Here is a 15733-nt window from a genome sequence, read left to right as displayed (position 1 = left end):
TACAGAGGAAATCCTGGCTACTCTTTTACTTTCAGTGCAAGGACTGCAACATCATCATGTAAAATCAGCTGCAAAAGCCCTCACTGACCAAGGAGTCACACAGATTAGAAATGCACCCACCACTTGTTTCCCTCACCCTCCCAGGAGCAGCTGTGCTGTAGCGCAAAGGATTCTGCTCACAGTCTAAATTGCCTAAGCTGCACCTCCACAAATGAGTAGTCTTGATTTTTTTCTTCCCTCTCTCCACTCTTCTAGCTCAGTAGGTGAGATGGGTTTAAAACAAACAAAAATCAGCAAAGCCCAAGGGAACTGAATTTAAACTAGACGCCTACAACTACATTTTCAGTAGCTAAGTTATAAAAGAAGAAAGATAAAAAATAAAATTTCAGAAGTGTGAAGGTTGTCACTGGAATATTTTTATCTTAAGTGAGTCACAAAGACTAAACAGTAGGATTCTTTTTTTCTTAATAACACTGCAAAAAAAAACTTTAAGAAACTACCACCCCAAATCAAGAGAATGAGAAAGCTAAAAGCTACACAAACCACTGGCTCCAGCAGCATGCCGGAGACAACAGTCTCTTCTTACAGACACAGAGAGGTATTTTATTTGAGTGAACAAAACCCACCTCTGCTAACCCAAAGCAGATAAAACTGCAGGGATCAGAAAAGCCTGCAGGCATTTGAGAGTACCAGAGAAGGTCATTATAGCACCTTCCCTCTACAAAGGCTGAATCCAAAGTACTAAGAAAGCACAATCTTGATGAGCAGGAAGGGGTCTGTGAAGTCTGAACATAGTCTGGAAGAACACAAAAAGAAAAGTAGGGGAAGAGGAAAGGACAGAGACCTCCTACCATTGACCAAGACTGCGATTCAGGGTTTGACATCACTGCAGTGTCTGTCTCCACATGGCTGCTATACATGTTGGCAGAAATGGCTTGTTATAAGAAAAATAGCAGTTCTTCGTGTATGTAACCAGTCCTAGGTTAAAACTTCTATCTATATGAAACAGCTTTTTAAAAAGATTCTTTTTCTGACAAAGTTTTTGGTTTTGTGTGAAAGTTTAATATTCCTAAGTCATAGTGACAACAGTATAAAGAATTCTTGGTAAAGGTTTTCTCTTTTTAAACACAAGGTCAAAGAGTACAGTCAAAGAAACTCTGCCATCACCTTGATAGGACACAGGGTTGTTTAAAGTGCAATTTAATAGCAAATTTAAGACATCCATTTCTCTTCCTGCAGCTGTTACTTATGCTTTCAACAGCACTGGTACCACTCCACTGTGAAACCAGGTTCTGCTCGAGTGCCAGATCTCCGTGGCTGAGTGTTCCTCGTTGGTATTTTCATTGCAGTAAAACTGTAAGAGCCAGAGGCAAGTCAGTGAGATTGAGATGGCTCGTGAGATCATCATGGGAAGAATGAATCATCTGCCTTGGAAATATAAATGTTTATGATCACTGCTGCTATTCTGCACATATATCCTTGAGACACACAACTTTTACCAGGGTGTTGGTATTTATATAATTCCATAAATTTAGACAGTGCATTACAAACACAATATGCAGTTGTAGTTATAAATAGCGGAGCAGCAGGACAAAATTTTCAACTACTTCTTGTTTCCTATACTCCACAAATGAGATGTGTGGCACAAGTTAAGGAACTAAAGGAAAGAAAATACAGCTATTAGGCAACAAAAAACCCTCATGTGAATCTCCCTATTTCATGTGGTGGAATGGAAGGCTAGAGTTCTACCAAAAAAAAAAGAAAATAAGGCCAGTCCCTGAAAGTTAACGGCAACAATTAACCATGACTAAAAGACAAAGAGTAGATTCTGAAGTGGAGGTTTTGAGAATAGACTATTTTTGTGGTGTGTTTTCAGTATCAATGTCACAAAACACCTGCCCTTGATAAGAAGCATTCTGACAAACAAATGCACAATATAATGAAAAGACTAAATTTGTTTCTAAACCTTGGCTGATGTTTCTTTTTTAATGTTCACAACACTGTTTGAATGCACAAACCCACGAAGAAAACCAGTCGCTGGGTGCTGTAGGAGCATTGTGTCAATATACCAAGGCGTTCTTCCAGAAGGCCAACCAAAAAATTCCCAATGTATATGCAAAAGGTAACCAGTAACTCTTGGTAAGCTTTCTAAACTTTGATAATGATATTGAGGGCTTGCTTCAGGAGTTAATTTGTCAGGCAATAACTGTAACAGAAGTTAAAGTTCAATACTGGGTACCTGAGTTCAACCAGCAAACCAGCCCTGATGCAAGTAGTTATAGTATCTTTTTCTTTTTTTTTTAATAAATAAAACCTGCACCCTCATTTCCATTTCTCTGCTCAATTAACAACTTAATTCAGGGAGGAAGAGGCTCCTGGCAGAAGCAGTACTTTTTGAGACAGGTCAGTAATATCTTCCATATTTTACGCTGGCTATATTAGATTTATATTGGATGTATCTTGTGACAGCTGAAGTGAAACAATGTGTGCACTGAATTGCCATTTTGAAACTACACTGAAATACTTCTGGACGCTCAAGATACTCCACACATACTGGACCATGACTTCACATGAAGAAAATCCATTCTACTTGGCTCTGGGGATGGACTCACACACATTCCATAAGAAGGTAAGACACAGAACTCTGAAGCTCTAGAGCAGGAATCTACATCTACTCTAGGGAAGGTCATATTCTGTGCCACTGCTGCCTTTATGCCATGTGGATATGGAATTACTCAACATGTTTTCCAAGGAAATGGCCACCTAGGGCAGAACAGATTAGGAAAGTGGTTTTAACAGCTCTCAGTATGTACTTTAATGATTTTTTGTTACACTGATGTCTTTCAAAAAGCATCAGTTGAGTAGAAAATGTGAGCCTTTACTGTCCATAAGAGACATCCTCTATGGTGCTCCTTCACACTGAATTGATGGGGTTTCCCATGTGTCCTCATCTGCCAACTGAGCCATCTGTGAAGTCTGATCCACAGGTTCTTTCTCACCCTGGGCTATTAATAATGCATCTTCTTGTCCTCCTTCTAACTGAAGGTCAGAGCTACAAGAACAATTAGATTGATCAGGTTTTTCCATAGAAGGCTCTGCTGTAGGTGTAGAGGACTGTTCAGTTTCTGCTTCAGCCTGTGGTTCTGTTTTAAGATGAAGTCCAAACATGTTATTTCTGATGAGGTATCGAACACACTGCAAAATCACATTCCTCTCGTGCCGGATGTCCTGGGCCAGTAGCTGGAAATTAAAAAAAAGAGAAGATGATGCAATTTCCATCTATTGCTCTGTAGCTGATACAAGCATAGCAACATATACTGATCTACTCAGTGATTTCCAACATCTTTCAAGTTAAACAGTTGGGTCTCTCACACAGGTCCTGGGCACATGGGGCTGGAGACTGCCACACCAGAGACAATGATGTTCTCAAATCACAGACTCTAATACCAGGCCATGCATTCCAGTACAGCAGGTCTATTATAATTTTTCACACTTTGAGTTATACTGTATCTGCAATTTCATATCCCATGCATTTTTAATTTAAACCCTCTATGAGTAAAAGATAAATACAAGGAAAGGGCATCTTTCATCAGGTACCAGACCATGGATTTAAACAGCAGTAACTGGTCTGGGCTATAATACACATACCAACCTAATTCTAGTAGCTTAATGTGCTAGAGGCCTTTCTCATTGACTTTAACATCATTAAGGTTCACTTTGGTAGCAAGAAAAACAACCCTATCAGCCAGAGAGCCGAATGAACCTTTTTCAATGTGAGTGTCAGCAGAACTAGTAGTATGAACAAACAAAATCTGAGCCAAGAGGCTAAATTTGTAACTACCTTATCAGTTGCACTAGAGCTGTATTACACACTGCAGGAGAATTGGCTAAGCTTGGCTAGTAATGTCATCAAGAAGCTTTTTTTGTTGTTACAGGTTTCAACAGTGGTTTAACCAGCCACTTTTAAGCCTGAGTATTTCTACTTAGATCAGTTGTGAAGAGGTGTTACAAGCAGCTGACACCTAAAATGAGCCTTCAGAAATGTTTCATATGAACTAGGAGATGTACTTCAGGGCAGACAAGGGACAGAGTGATGTTCACTTTGTTTGACAGGGAAAAACTGGTGAATTCCCAAATGGCCAAATTAGGGCCCAGTAGGGCTGCAGAAATTACCCTATCAAAGACTGTATCTTTGTATTTCATTTTTTAATGCAAGGATGGGTATCAGCGGAGTGACAGTACACAAGCTTTTGATTTTGTCAGCACAGAGAATGACTAAATACACATTAGTGTTAGCATGTCCACAATAAATATGTTTTTGTAATGTCCAAGCTCACTGCTGAATGACTGCCAAGAGATAACCTGCAGCTATTCTCCTACCTCCCCTTCTTTTTTTTTTTAAGCATCATTTCATTGATACAACAACCTTTTTTTAGCATTCTAATGTACTTTCTGGATCTATTTTGTAAAATTTCAACCTTGCTCCCTCCCAAGGTTTTTGCTCACTAACCATTTCTAATGACAGTGGAAGCCTACCTGCAAACCTCAGGCCCTCCTCTGTGATTCACAGCCACAGTACACATTCTTAAAGAACAACTCTGAGCAATTTGAAGAGGCAAAAAAACCTCACTAAAATGCAATTTTAAAAATGGACTATACTGGCAAGCTTCAACTCAGGTTTCCTATGTACTGCCAGCTTCTCTCAGTATGTGGGACTTCATCTGACTTTCTTCCAGAGTCGTCATTGCTTTGATCACCAAAAACTTTGAAGAGCAAGTGATAAAGGCAACTGCATGCTTAGGGAGCCACACAAGGGACAAACACTTCCTTTTCAGTCACTAGGAACTTTAATTCTCGGCAGCAATAAAGTACTATGTGCTAAAAAGACTACCGAGGGATTTCTCCCACATCAGCAGCTTGAGTCGTACCTTATCAGGTATCTCTTGCTGAAACATCCTGTGCTATTTCAGAGCTCTGATGTCAGTGGCACCCTGCTTTCTCCTGTGTTTTGCCCACTGCAAGTTTTCCCTTGATGGAGGAGCTTCATGCCATTTATAGAATCACAAGAGTAGTACTGCTTTTGAGTAATAAATACAATAAAAGCTCCAAGGTTTTGTCAGAGCTTTCTAAAGAAAGACACCAAGCTTTGTGGGTTGCTCTGCACTGCTACTGGGAATACCTTGCACTCACCCCAACAAACCTCCTTCTACACTTCTGAAACAACAACCTGCTGCTCTTCAAGGTGCTGTCCCTCCCTCAGATTGATCAAAACATGCCTAGAGAAGAAACCCTTCTGCAAACAGGTTGCAGCTAAACACCATTCTGTATTTTAAGTCACCAACACACTTCTCAACAAGATGTCTTTGCACGTGCAAAAAGCACTGTGTGCTCTTCCAGCAGAGGAAGGTGGCTAAACAGCAAAGCCGGAAGCAAAAAGATCAGATCATGGCTGCTGGGATTACACACAACCCAAGCCTACTGGATACTGACACAGGGAAGGGATGAGAAGAGGGAGGAACAAAAGGTTTGTTCCTTGTGCAGCTCATTTCAGACACATGATTCAGTTGTCATCTCTTGCTTACCAAAGTGAGTTGTTACCTGGCTGCATGCCAGGGTATTTCTATTTGTCTATTAAAGCATCTTCACCTTCTCCAAGTGAAACACTCACTTTACTATTCTTAAGCCAGGCTCTGTGCTAACAGACTGCTCTAACTTCCCACAGGGAAGAGGAGAAACATTCACAAATAGTTCTACTCTTACACAGGAGGCATTATTTTAGCCTCTTACCATTTCCAGCAGAGTTGGACGGCGCTTGGGAAGACGAGGTAATGTTTTCCTGCCCCGCTTATCAGGCCCTCTGGGGGGACGTGCATTTGAATTCGAGCTCCTTAACGCTGTGCCTGCGCATTCTGGGCGGTTTTGATTTGGTTTCCGACTCTGAGGAGCAGGGGTAGTTTGAGGCGTATTTCTGAGCACAGTCTGGTTTCTCTCAGCTTTTGTTTCAGTCTTGACAGGGATTTCTTAAAGAAAAAGAACACACTTTCATCTCAAACTTAAAAGCCTCTTCAGTATGCTCATATCCCCATGCACTGGCAGTTCGTTAGTACTATTCTTGCTCACATAACCTGATGTGAATATGTTCAAGGTTTACTTGGAGGAAGGGAGGGTTTTTTTAAATACAAAGAATAATCTCTAAACATTCACAGAAAGGAAAACAAGGTATTTCAATTCTACAACTCAAAAAGAAAAATAAAAGGAATAACACCTGATTGAGATTTTCAAACCTCTGCTCTCTTATCATTTAAGAAGTACCTTGCTTCACATTATAGCTTGCTGCAAATTTGGCTGCTGAGAAAATCATGACACAGTTAGGGCAGAGGATGCCCAAGTTCAATTCACTGTCTGCTAGATGCTCTCTAACTTTGGGTAGGCCACCCAGGGCAAATAAGGCTTAGTAAATATTTGCAAAAACAAGCAGCATCAGCAATTCCTCGCCACACACTGATTCATACACTCAGAGAAGCACAAAATCCAAGTAACAGAGAGTTCAAGTCCTACTGCAATACCCAGCAGTCTTCTGTGGAAAAAGCCCTTAAGGATGTGGAAATTAGTTCATGGAGTGACAAAAGCTTTTTCCTGGCACTATTCAAACATGATTTGAAGCAAGACTGAAAACAGGTTCCTTATTTTCCCTCAACTAGGGAAGAAAAGGCTTGGGAAATTTGATGACACACAACTTAATCAAAGACATTTTATGTCTCCTCTCTCAATCCAGGACATGCTGCTGAGAAAAGGACAGCAAAAAAAGCCACGGTCATGCTTGCAGTCCCTGTCACTGCACTGTGACACAGGGTAGAAGGGGAGAGAAGAAGGGCAGAGGTTGTTTCCACACACCTTCGGGCTCGCTGTCAGATGCGCTGCCATAGTTGACCGACAGCGCGCTAAGGGCAGAGGTCACCTGCTTGGGGACAACTGTCGTTCCCAGTCTCCCATCCTCCTCAGCTGCCTCATCCTTGTCAGATTCTGCAGGGAAAGAAAAGGCAAGAGGGATTTTTCCCGACAATCCTGCCAACAGCCAGCCTTGCTGCCAAGTCCCCATCTCAGCACCACACACAGCTGATGTTGGGCACCATTGCTCAATGGTGCTGTGGACTGATGGAAAACCCCCCACACCTGTCTACCCTCTATAGATAGGGGGAGGCAAACTGGTGCCTCCACTGGTTTACAGTCCTGACAGCAAAGCTACTGAAACAAAAAGTTTCCTGAACACAAGTTTCCTGAAGCTCAGCAGAAAGCTGAGCTTTCTGGTTCCTTCTTTACATATCAAATATAATTATAAGTTTTGTTATTAAGTGTAAGTAAAGAGAGAGAGAGAGGATTTCATAATATGTTTTGAAGTGTTGGTGGATTTAGTTCTGAGATGCAGGAGAAGAATTTAGAAGCCAATCAGGGGGAATTAAAAAAAAAAAAAAAGAATTAAAAAGATGCACCTATACAGTAAAATAATAGATTTGGGCTGATTTTTTTTTTTATTCTACTTAGTTATATTCTGTTTGTTATTATTTGTTCTGGCTGTATTTCTCAATTGTATAAAAAGCTGCAACTAGTTTTCATATTATGTAATTAAGGGGTACCACATTACCTACTATATACCTACTATAATAGAGGTCACTAGCTGTACTTTGGCATAATTAGACCTTTTATCATTAAGTAAAACACAGATGCTGCAGGGAAATACAGAGATATTTAAGCATACTTAAGTTTCCCAACATGCAAAGATTAATGGAGCAAACAAATTGCATAGGGATGCTGAATTCTTGTTCTCACTAATTGAAGATTATGTTTTCAAGAGGAAAAACTCAGCATCAGACATCTTTCCAGGGAATGTATTCTACCCTTGTTGCTAAATATAGCCAGAGTATAAGTCAGCTTACATGCCATATTCTAGGAGTACTGCATCTGACTGACTATATTATAAATAGTTAGATCTGAAGAATTTATATTGCTGCCAGTATGAGGAAACAAGACATGCTCACAAAAAAAAAAAAAAAATAAAAAACCAAACCCAAAAAAACTAAGCAGGAATACTTCAGAGAACACACACATATGGAGAATATCAAGAGTAATAATACACCAAAAAACAGAATTAAAAGTAAAATACTGACATTTTAAGCAATTCACTTAACTCAGACAAGGAAACCCATTTGTTTTCACTTTCTAAACTGTTGTTTTCAAAACCACAAAGGGATATTTAACAGTCTTTAAAAATAATTTGGCTGTTGAAGTACTTCATACTTTTTCTGGTTTCATAAATACTTTCTTATCTCTCTTATGTTAATTTAGCAACCTACATTGGTGCTGCATGGCCTTTAGACTACTGTACAATATTTACATCAGAACATGTAACCCTGAAGACAAAGTTCATGTCAGACTTCCAAAATGGTAACTAGCAAGCACCAAGTCTCAGCATGTAAACTTAAAACAATCATTTAAAATAAAACTTCTCCAAGTTCCTTCATCTTACCAACATCACCGTTTGCCAAAAGGCCAAGAGGGTCCATGTCTTTTTCATATGCTTGGCCTGCCAAAGCATTTTGCTTTTCATGTTCCTTTTCACATGTGCTGTTTTCTGGTCCATTGGCTTCATTTTGAGTTTTAGGTTCATGATAATCGCCACCATTTTTCTTAAATTTCTTCCAGAATGGGCGCCATTGTCTTCTCCTGTGTCTTCGTTGATGGCCAAGAGCCTCTCCATTTTCTGGAGGTTTCCACATCCCCTTCATTTTGCTGGAGAATAGAAACAGAAAGCTCATACAGATGATAAGCTATGAGAATAAAAACAACTGATGTAACCAAATGGCTCAGGCACTTGTTTAAGGTTCAGCAACACAGAATGATGCCAGGACTTACACCAGCTCAGCTAACATGAGGTGACAGACCATGAAATCAGTCACACCTCATCTCAGGCAGGGCAATGGGACAAAGCAGGAACTGAATGAACAGTTTTGAAGCTCATGACTTTTAGTTTTTAGTTTTCAACAAGGCCAAGGGTACATGGACTAAGAAAGTTCCTTGATAACCTGCAGCGCGAAGACATGGCATTCTCATTTCAGATAACAAAGTCAACAATACACTCTTCACTTAAGCATTAAAGTAATTCAAAACAGAGGCAACGTGAAGTTAAAAGGAAAGCATCTACTATAAACACTTTCACTGCTGAAGTCCCTTTTTTCTAGTTACAGCTCTGAGAAGCATCTTGCTGCACCAAATCCATTCAGCCATCTGACACCATCAGCTGTAATGACTACCTACTCCCGCCTCCAACCAACATGCCATTCATCTTTCCCATTCCAAGAAAAAGGAATAAAAGAAATGTCCATCAGGATAATGCATTTTTTTAAAAACTGAAACAAAATAACAAGTCCTGAAATACAGGAAGAGCATAGCATGCTGGTTCCACTTATCTTTCAGAGTTCTGTTATCTTCCAGGTTATCCTACAAACACATGTTGATAGGAAGATACCTGGAAAGCTTAACAAACTGGTTGAATTCTATAGATACAAGAATAAATGTGACCAAGAGAGAAAAGCAAATATAGAAGGGACAGCTGAAGCTTTCTGAAAATATTTATTTCCAAGCAACAGAAACTTAATTCAGCAAAACAGAACTGTAACTAATCAGAAGTACACTACAACAGAAAAAACAACACAAGATCTCCTGTCCTCAATGAACCCCATGGTTTGTTCTGACCCATCCTCCCTGCCTCAGCCTCACCTACAGCACAGCTGAGGTCCTATTATTCCTCATGTGGGATGCTGACTTCATGTCTGGCATTGCTAAAATCTTGCAGCAAGGTGTTAATATTTTGTGACAAAGGACCTTTTGTTTGTCTTCATTCTGAGGTCTAAACAAGTCATTTAGTAACCTATTCTTCTTGAGCTACAAGAATCAGTGTATAATTACACTTTATTCACCTCTTGCACCTATGCAATCTTTCTAGGCCTCCATCACACAGCCCTTTCAAGCCACCCACTACTTTGTTCAGAAATGTTCCTGTTACCAGCATTCCTCTCTTCCATGCTTTTCTGCTTTATCAAGTCCTTCTTTAGAGAAGAACAAGGCCAGTCATAACACTCAAAATTACTTTGTATCACAACAAAACATATTTAATTTCATTCTCCAGTCACTTCATGACAGTGTCTAACACTGATTGCTCATCCCTGAAGGCATCACCCACCACAGTGTTCCTGTGGTACAAGTGGCAAGCCATTGCCTTCTTGTGCATCAGTCCCTCACCCACAAAAGAAGACTAATATTATCTCTTATGATTCAACTCCAACAAGAGAGAAAACTGCATTTCTGAATTTGCCCAACCACACTCTAAATTCAGCATGTTGTACAACCTAGAAGACATTGAGCAAGTACAGGCTTAATTAAAGCCGTTGTCCTTGACCAAGGGTTAAAACCAACTTTCTAAATTCTCTGGGGCCTCAAGCACCCAGAAAGAAACCTCAAGGTCAAAAACATGTCCCAACAAGTATCAGCCTGGTATCTGCCTTCTTACATTCCCTTGTGGAAGACATCCTGCTCTTTACTCTCCATTCAGAGGGCATGGAGAGCTGTGCATTACTCAGGAGTTGTGAGATACCAGACAGTATTCCATAGCGGTCCTTCTGCATCTCTGATCTCACACGCAGGGATGCTGAGACTTAGGAGTTGCAAAGCACTTCAGACAACCACAACTAGAAAGCACCATGGAAGTGTTAAGCATCTAATCCTTTCTAAATCTTACTTAGCCATTTGCTTTAATAGTACAGCTTGCAGGGAACAAGCTGTATTTTATTTTTTCCTCACACATCAGTAAATTTGCTAGATAAGCACCAATTGCAGAATCTTTACGGCTGATATACAAAGCAGAAATGACAGATTATGGACAGCTCACCAAGTCTAGAGTGCTAAGGGGAGGGAGGGAAGAAAAAGAAGAGATTTCTAGAATGAACTAGAATAAAAAGTTGCTACACAGAGGTAAAGAACCTGAAATTTTGAGGGCTTTTTTTTTTTCCCAGTTTTCCAGATATAAACCTACTAACAAATGTAACAGCATGGAATTGCTGATGGACATTTTAGGCTACTTGATGCATCTGACTCACAGCCACAAAAGTTTGCAAATAAAACCTCTAGATATCAAACAGTTTGTTACTGTGACAAAGAAATGTCACAATATATATGTTTATATATATATATATATATATACATATATATACAATATATATGTTGGCATCTTTAGTTTCAATGCCCAGGTTTGATTCCTTGGGTGCAAAGCACTCCTCCAACTTTATATCCTTTTATGGAAGTTTTACTTCAGTCTTCTATAAACCTTTCCTTCCAGGCATGAAAGACAACTGGTTGAGTGGGGGCAGGCAAGTGCTGGATCTTCTGAAGAACATGCTGCAACAAGGTAATTTGCACTGTCCACATTTAATAAATTACACTAACTTCTTATTCTGCACTAACTCAACCATTTTACCATGGCGTAAGTTTGCAAGTTTTGTTTTGTTTACTGTCATCCCTTACACAAAAAGCTAGGCAAACCCCAGCTGCACTTCCATGCAGCAAAAAAAATGGCATTTAGCAAGAGCCCCTTAGGACTGAGTCCACTCCTGCCTTCCAGCTCAGTCGTTCCAGTTTAAACAAATTACATTTTAGGAGTGTGGCTGATTATAACATCTTTCTTTAAAAAACAATCTTCCCACAGGTCCTAAAGCAGAGCTAATGAAGTTAGCTGGTTCCACCTAACAATGAAACCGAGAGAGAAGAACAAAACCATACTGGAAAATCATTTATAAGGCAGTGACCAGATAAAAATCAAAGACAAGTAAGCACTAGCTCAGAACAATGGAAGCAGATAGAATTAACCTTATTTTCATATGGTTTTCATTAAAACTTAAGTAGGGCTGCTTCTTTTTTCTGCCTTCCATCATCTTTATCTTCTTCCCCTCTTCATTTGACTACTGATTTATCATCAGAAAGAAGAGAGAGCAAGAATAAAATCTCTATTGGCCATCTTCAGATAATAAAGGATTAAATCCTGTGGAATCATTATGTTGCATGACTTTTGCCCCCATTACTACTTCTTCAGAGACCAATGTTATGCTGATCTAATGAATGGCCACTAGAAAGTGGTTTTCTCAAACAAGCCAGAATACCAGATTTTTAATGTAGTTATTGTTTCATTTAACTGAAATGGACTTTGGAGCACTATGAAGTAAACAAAAGAATATTACATCAGCAGTTTGTCAAATGGCCTGTCCTCTCTTAAAGGGCAGCCAGATTCTGCATACAGTGGAAGCAGCAAGTGCTAGGAGACCAGAGTAAGAGAGCATACTTTTGAAAACTGTGGGAGGAAAGCAAAAAGCTTGGTTCAAAACACTTACCCAAACTGCTGGGTAGTCAGCACTTCTCCCCTTTCCTCCTTCTGTGTCTGCATTTCCTTCTTCCTTTCAATGTTTGCCAAAGTAGGAAAATTTCTAGAAGAAAAAAAAATTGTTTCACTGGCTCTTAAAGGATCCACTATAGCTTCTCAATTCCCCCTTTACCAAATCAGCTTCCTCTATAGACATTACAGATTTTTAAAATTTTTCAAGGAAGTTTAATAGGCTGTTTCTTCCTTAAAAAGGCATTAGTGAGGAAAAGAAACCTGAGTGCATTTAGGCTTACATATCCAGATGCAACAAATGAAACAAAACAAAAATTAAAAAAACATATCACATTAGCATTCTTAGATTTACCAAACCACCAAGCAAGGTACAGACAAACAGTTTGGTTATAGCCATGGACCCTCTCTTTGCCCCAACACATAACAGCACAATTTAGTCCTCCTATATTATTTCTATGGAGCTTCAATTGGATTATTTGAATGACAAATAGCAATCTAGCTTTAGCAAACTAACTGCTGAGTTCTTGTAAATTTAAAGGTTATACGAACAGCTTCTGGGTGCACAAGATTCCTTTAATGTGAAAGGGAAAAGAACACAAATTCCTTCTTGAGCAGTATTTAGCACTGTGCTCGCACACTGACCTCAAGTTCACCAGAATTACTGCCCCTTTTTAATTCCAGGTTCAAGAAAAATTGCCAGATCATGCAGATGAAAAGAAATCTACTGTTACAACTACCTCTCAACCCATCCCATCTTTTCTATTCCCCAGCTCCCTTAACATCCTTCCCTCCAGACAAATGTCTCACTGGTTCTAACACACAGAGCCTGGGCAGAAGTCTTTTTACCATCAAAGCCCAAAAATGGCTACACTACTTGCTCTGCAAACATTAGTTAGCTAAATGCCAGTGCTTTGAGATAAAGGTGGTAAATGACAAACACATGCACATGCTCCCCCAGCTTCTGTATAGAAACACAAAGAATAAATATTTGATATCTATTAAAATGGAGTAGACAGAAACATAGAACAGCTTCTCCCTAAAAATAACTATCAAAAAGACATGTATCTTTCTTTAAATATTTAATCTTATCACATGCATTTCCCCCATACTACAGCATGAATGCTAAGTGTCACATTGATTCAAGACAGCTTCAACCACATACCAAGGGAAAAAGAGAAGCATCTTCTACAAGACAAACCTAAACACACTACAGAACTAGTCCCCTTTAAGAGGATTTGAACATGAGCTGTCAACATCTATTTTCTTTGGATTTCTCCCAGAAATCTGCCATATAGCTCAAGTGAGCACAGGGATGTGATGTTTTACCTCTGCTCCTCCCTGTTAGTTAGATTTGTTCATCCATGTTACAACACTCCCAGCACAGAGCAAATGTGCAATGAACTCTTTAATCTCAAAAGCTTCATATTGACAAAGACCCCTGTGTGCCACAGTTTAGAAGGTGCTTTCCTTCAAACACAAAGGCTCCCAGGAGGACAGCAAACCATAAAACAAGTAGTTATACTCAAAATTTCCCCAAGCTTATTGTAGAGATTGTAGGGGGGAAGGTGTTTTAAATATAAGGGAAGACCCTAAATACTAGAGCAAAGGAGTCTTCAAATGCTCCAGCACTTATGCTGATTAAGGACATATTCAGACACGCTCTCTCAACACAATTTGAGACATGAATGCCTCCCACTTTCATTCCTGTGAGATACCACTCCCTCCACGAGCCACCGTAATGGACTGCACCAAGGCTTTCAGTTCCATTTAACTGCCAAGACTGACAGATTTCTCCTAAACCACCCTTCCAGCTGACACAGGCAGTAACTGACAGCTGGCGAGAGCTCAAGTCACAAGTCCCAGTATGCCTGCAGAAGCACATCTGAAGGCATCTGTAGCGGCTGTGTTTATCTTTTCCATCTCTTCTCAAATGTTAAATGGCATTTTACTCACTGCCTTCACCTCATGCCTTTACTGACTGAGCCCCTCCACATAAAAGGCCATATGCTTAAATCCCAAGAGCCGACTTGGGCTTGCACCCTTCTAAGATGACAAGCCCTCCTCCTTTCCTAAGAAAATGATATTCCTAAAATGTTACCTACAAACACCACTGAAGCAGAAGTACCCCAGCACTTATGCCTTGCAAACAACTTGTCAGAGCTTGAATACAAAGAGCTTCATCAGTCCCCACAGTGCTTTACAAACCTAAGCATCTTATTGTGAAAGGGAGAGTTGAACCAGGATGTGATGGTCTGGCACAGCAGACTTCATGAAGCCAGTACAGCCTGAGAAGGCAGCCCTCTTTCATAGCAGCTGCAGGTCCCAACAGTACACACTTCTACAACCCAAAGCTTTGCAAAATAAATTGATAGTATCAGAAAACTGTTTTTCAGGTTAAGATGAGTATATTAAATATGTCCCAACAAAGTGAGACATGCAGGTAAAGGATACCCAAAAGCTTCTAGAGACAAGGAACAGTGACACTGAGCCTAATCAATAACACATGTGTCTTAGGGAATAGATCTTTTTTTTCTGATAAATGAGCACACTAGCCAGAGCCATGCATTTTTTTATAGGCCAGCATACTTTATCTTGCTCTCATAAACATTGAAGTAAAGCAGCTCTTAGCAAGCAGTGAAGAAACAGAGCTTTGCCAACATCTAACAGAAAAGAGACCTGTTTCTATAGCAGTTTATACAAGGAATTCCTGAGTCAAGAGCTATACAAGTTCATCATTTTAATAGGAACAGCACTGAGAGCAAAATGCCTCAAAAATTTCTTGAGCTGGTCTTAATTGCATATACACAGCCAACAGCAAAGGAGACATGGATAGCCCAAAGGGAACAAAAATGACCCAACAGAGCTGATAAAATCTTGGCTTAACTTTCCCACATCTGATTTAACCATATGTTAGCTGAGGCAGTTTCACTACTGATCTATCCCAGCAGATCAGAGTAAACTTTATTGCATCTATGTGTACCTTGATCTATTGACTCATTCCTTCTACTTTGCTTTGTCTTCTCTACTTTTACCAAGTCACAAAAAATTATTTTCCATACTACATGCTTCACTACTATGAACACAACACCAGGGAGGATTCCAAACTACTCTAGGATTAACATTATGCAACTAGAAAACCACAAATTAATTAAAAGTGGTGTGTTTAACACTACTGGACTTCAAGCACAAAGCACATGCTCAGCCTGTGAGATGTATTGCAAGGAAATACAACCTATCTGAACAAACCAATGCCAAGAGAATAAAGAAAGTGGGGCAGAAAGGGGAGAATTTACAAGC

The 15733-nt window shown here is 39.8% G+C and overlaps 1 protein-coding gene across 1 annotated transcript in view; it reads right to left on the bottom strand.

The window, feature by feature from the left end:
- Window positions 1-1105: 1105 nt before the first annotated feature.
- Window positions 1106-15733, bottom strand: part of NUFIP1 (nuclear FMR1 interacting protein 1) — a 21255-nt gene continuing 6627 nt past the window's right edge. Inside the window, 5 exon segments of the mRNA XM_050971997.1 lie at window positions 1106-3240; window positions 5788-6020; window positions 6895-7023; window positions 8525-8787; window positions 12435-12527. Of these exon segments, the coding sequence (XP_050827954.1) occupies window positions 2902-3240; window positions 5788-6020; window positions 6895-7023; window positions 8525-8787; window positions 12435-12527 (1057 nt within the window). The 3' untranslated portion in view covers window positions 1106-2901.

Source organism: Serinus canaria, chromosome 1 (assembly GCF_022539315.1).
Source record: "Serinus canaria isolate serCan28SL12 chromosome 1, serCan2020, whole genome shotgun sequence".
Lineage (NCBI taxonomy): Eukaryota > Metazoa > Chordata > Aves > Passeriformes > Fringillidae > Serinus > Serinus canaria.
The sequence above is the reverse complement of the archived record's forward strand: the minus strand, read 5'-3'. Positions and strand labels throughout refer to the sequence as shown.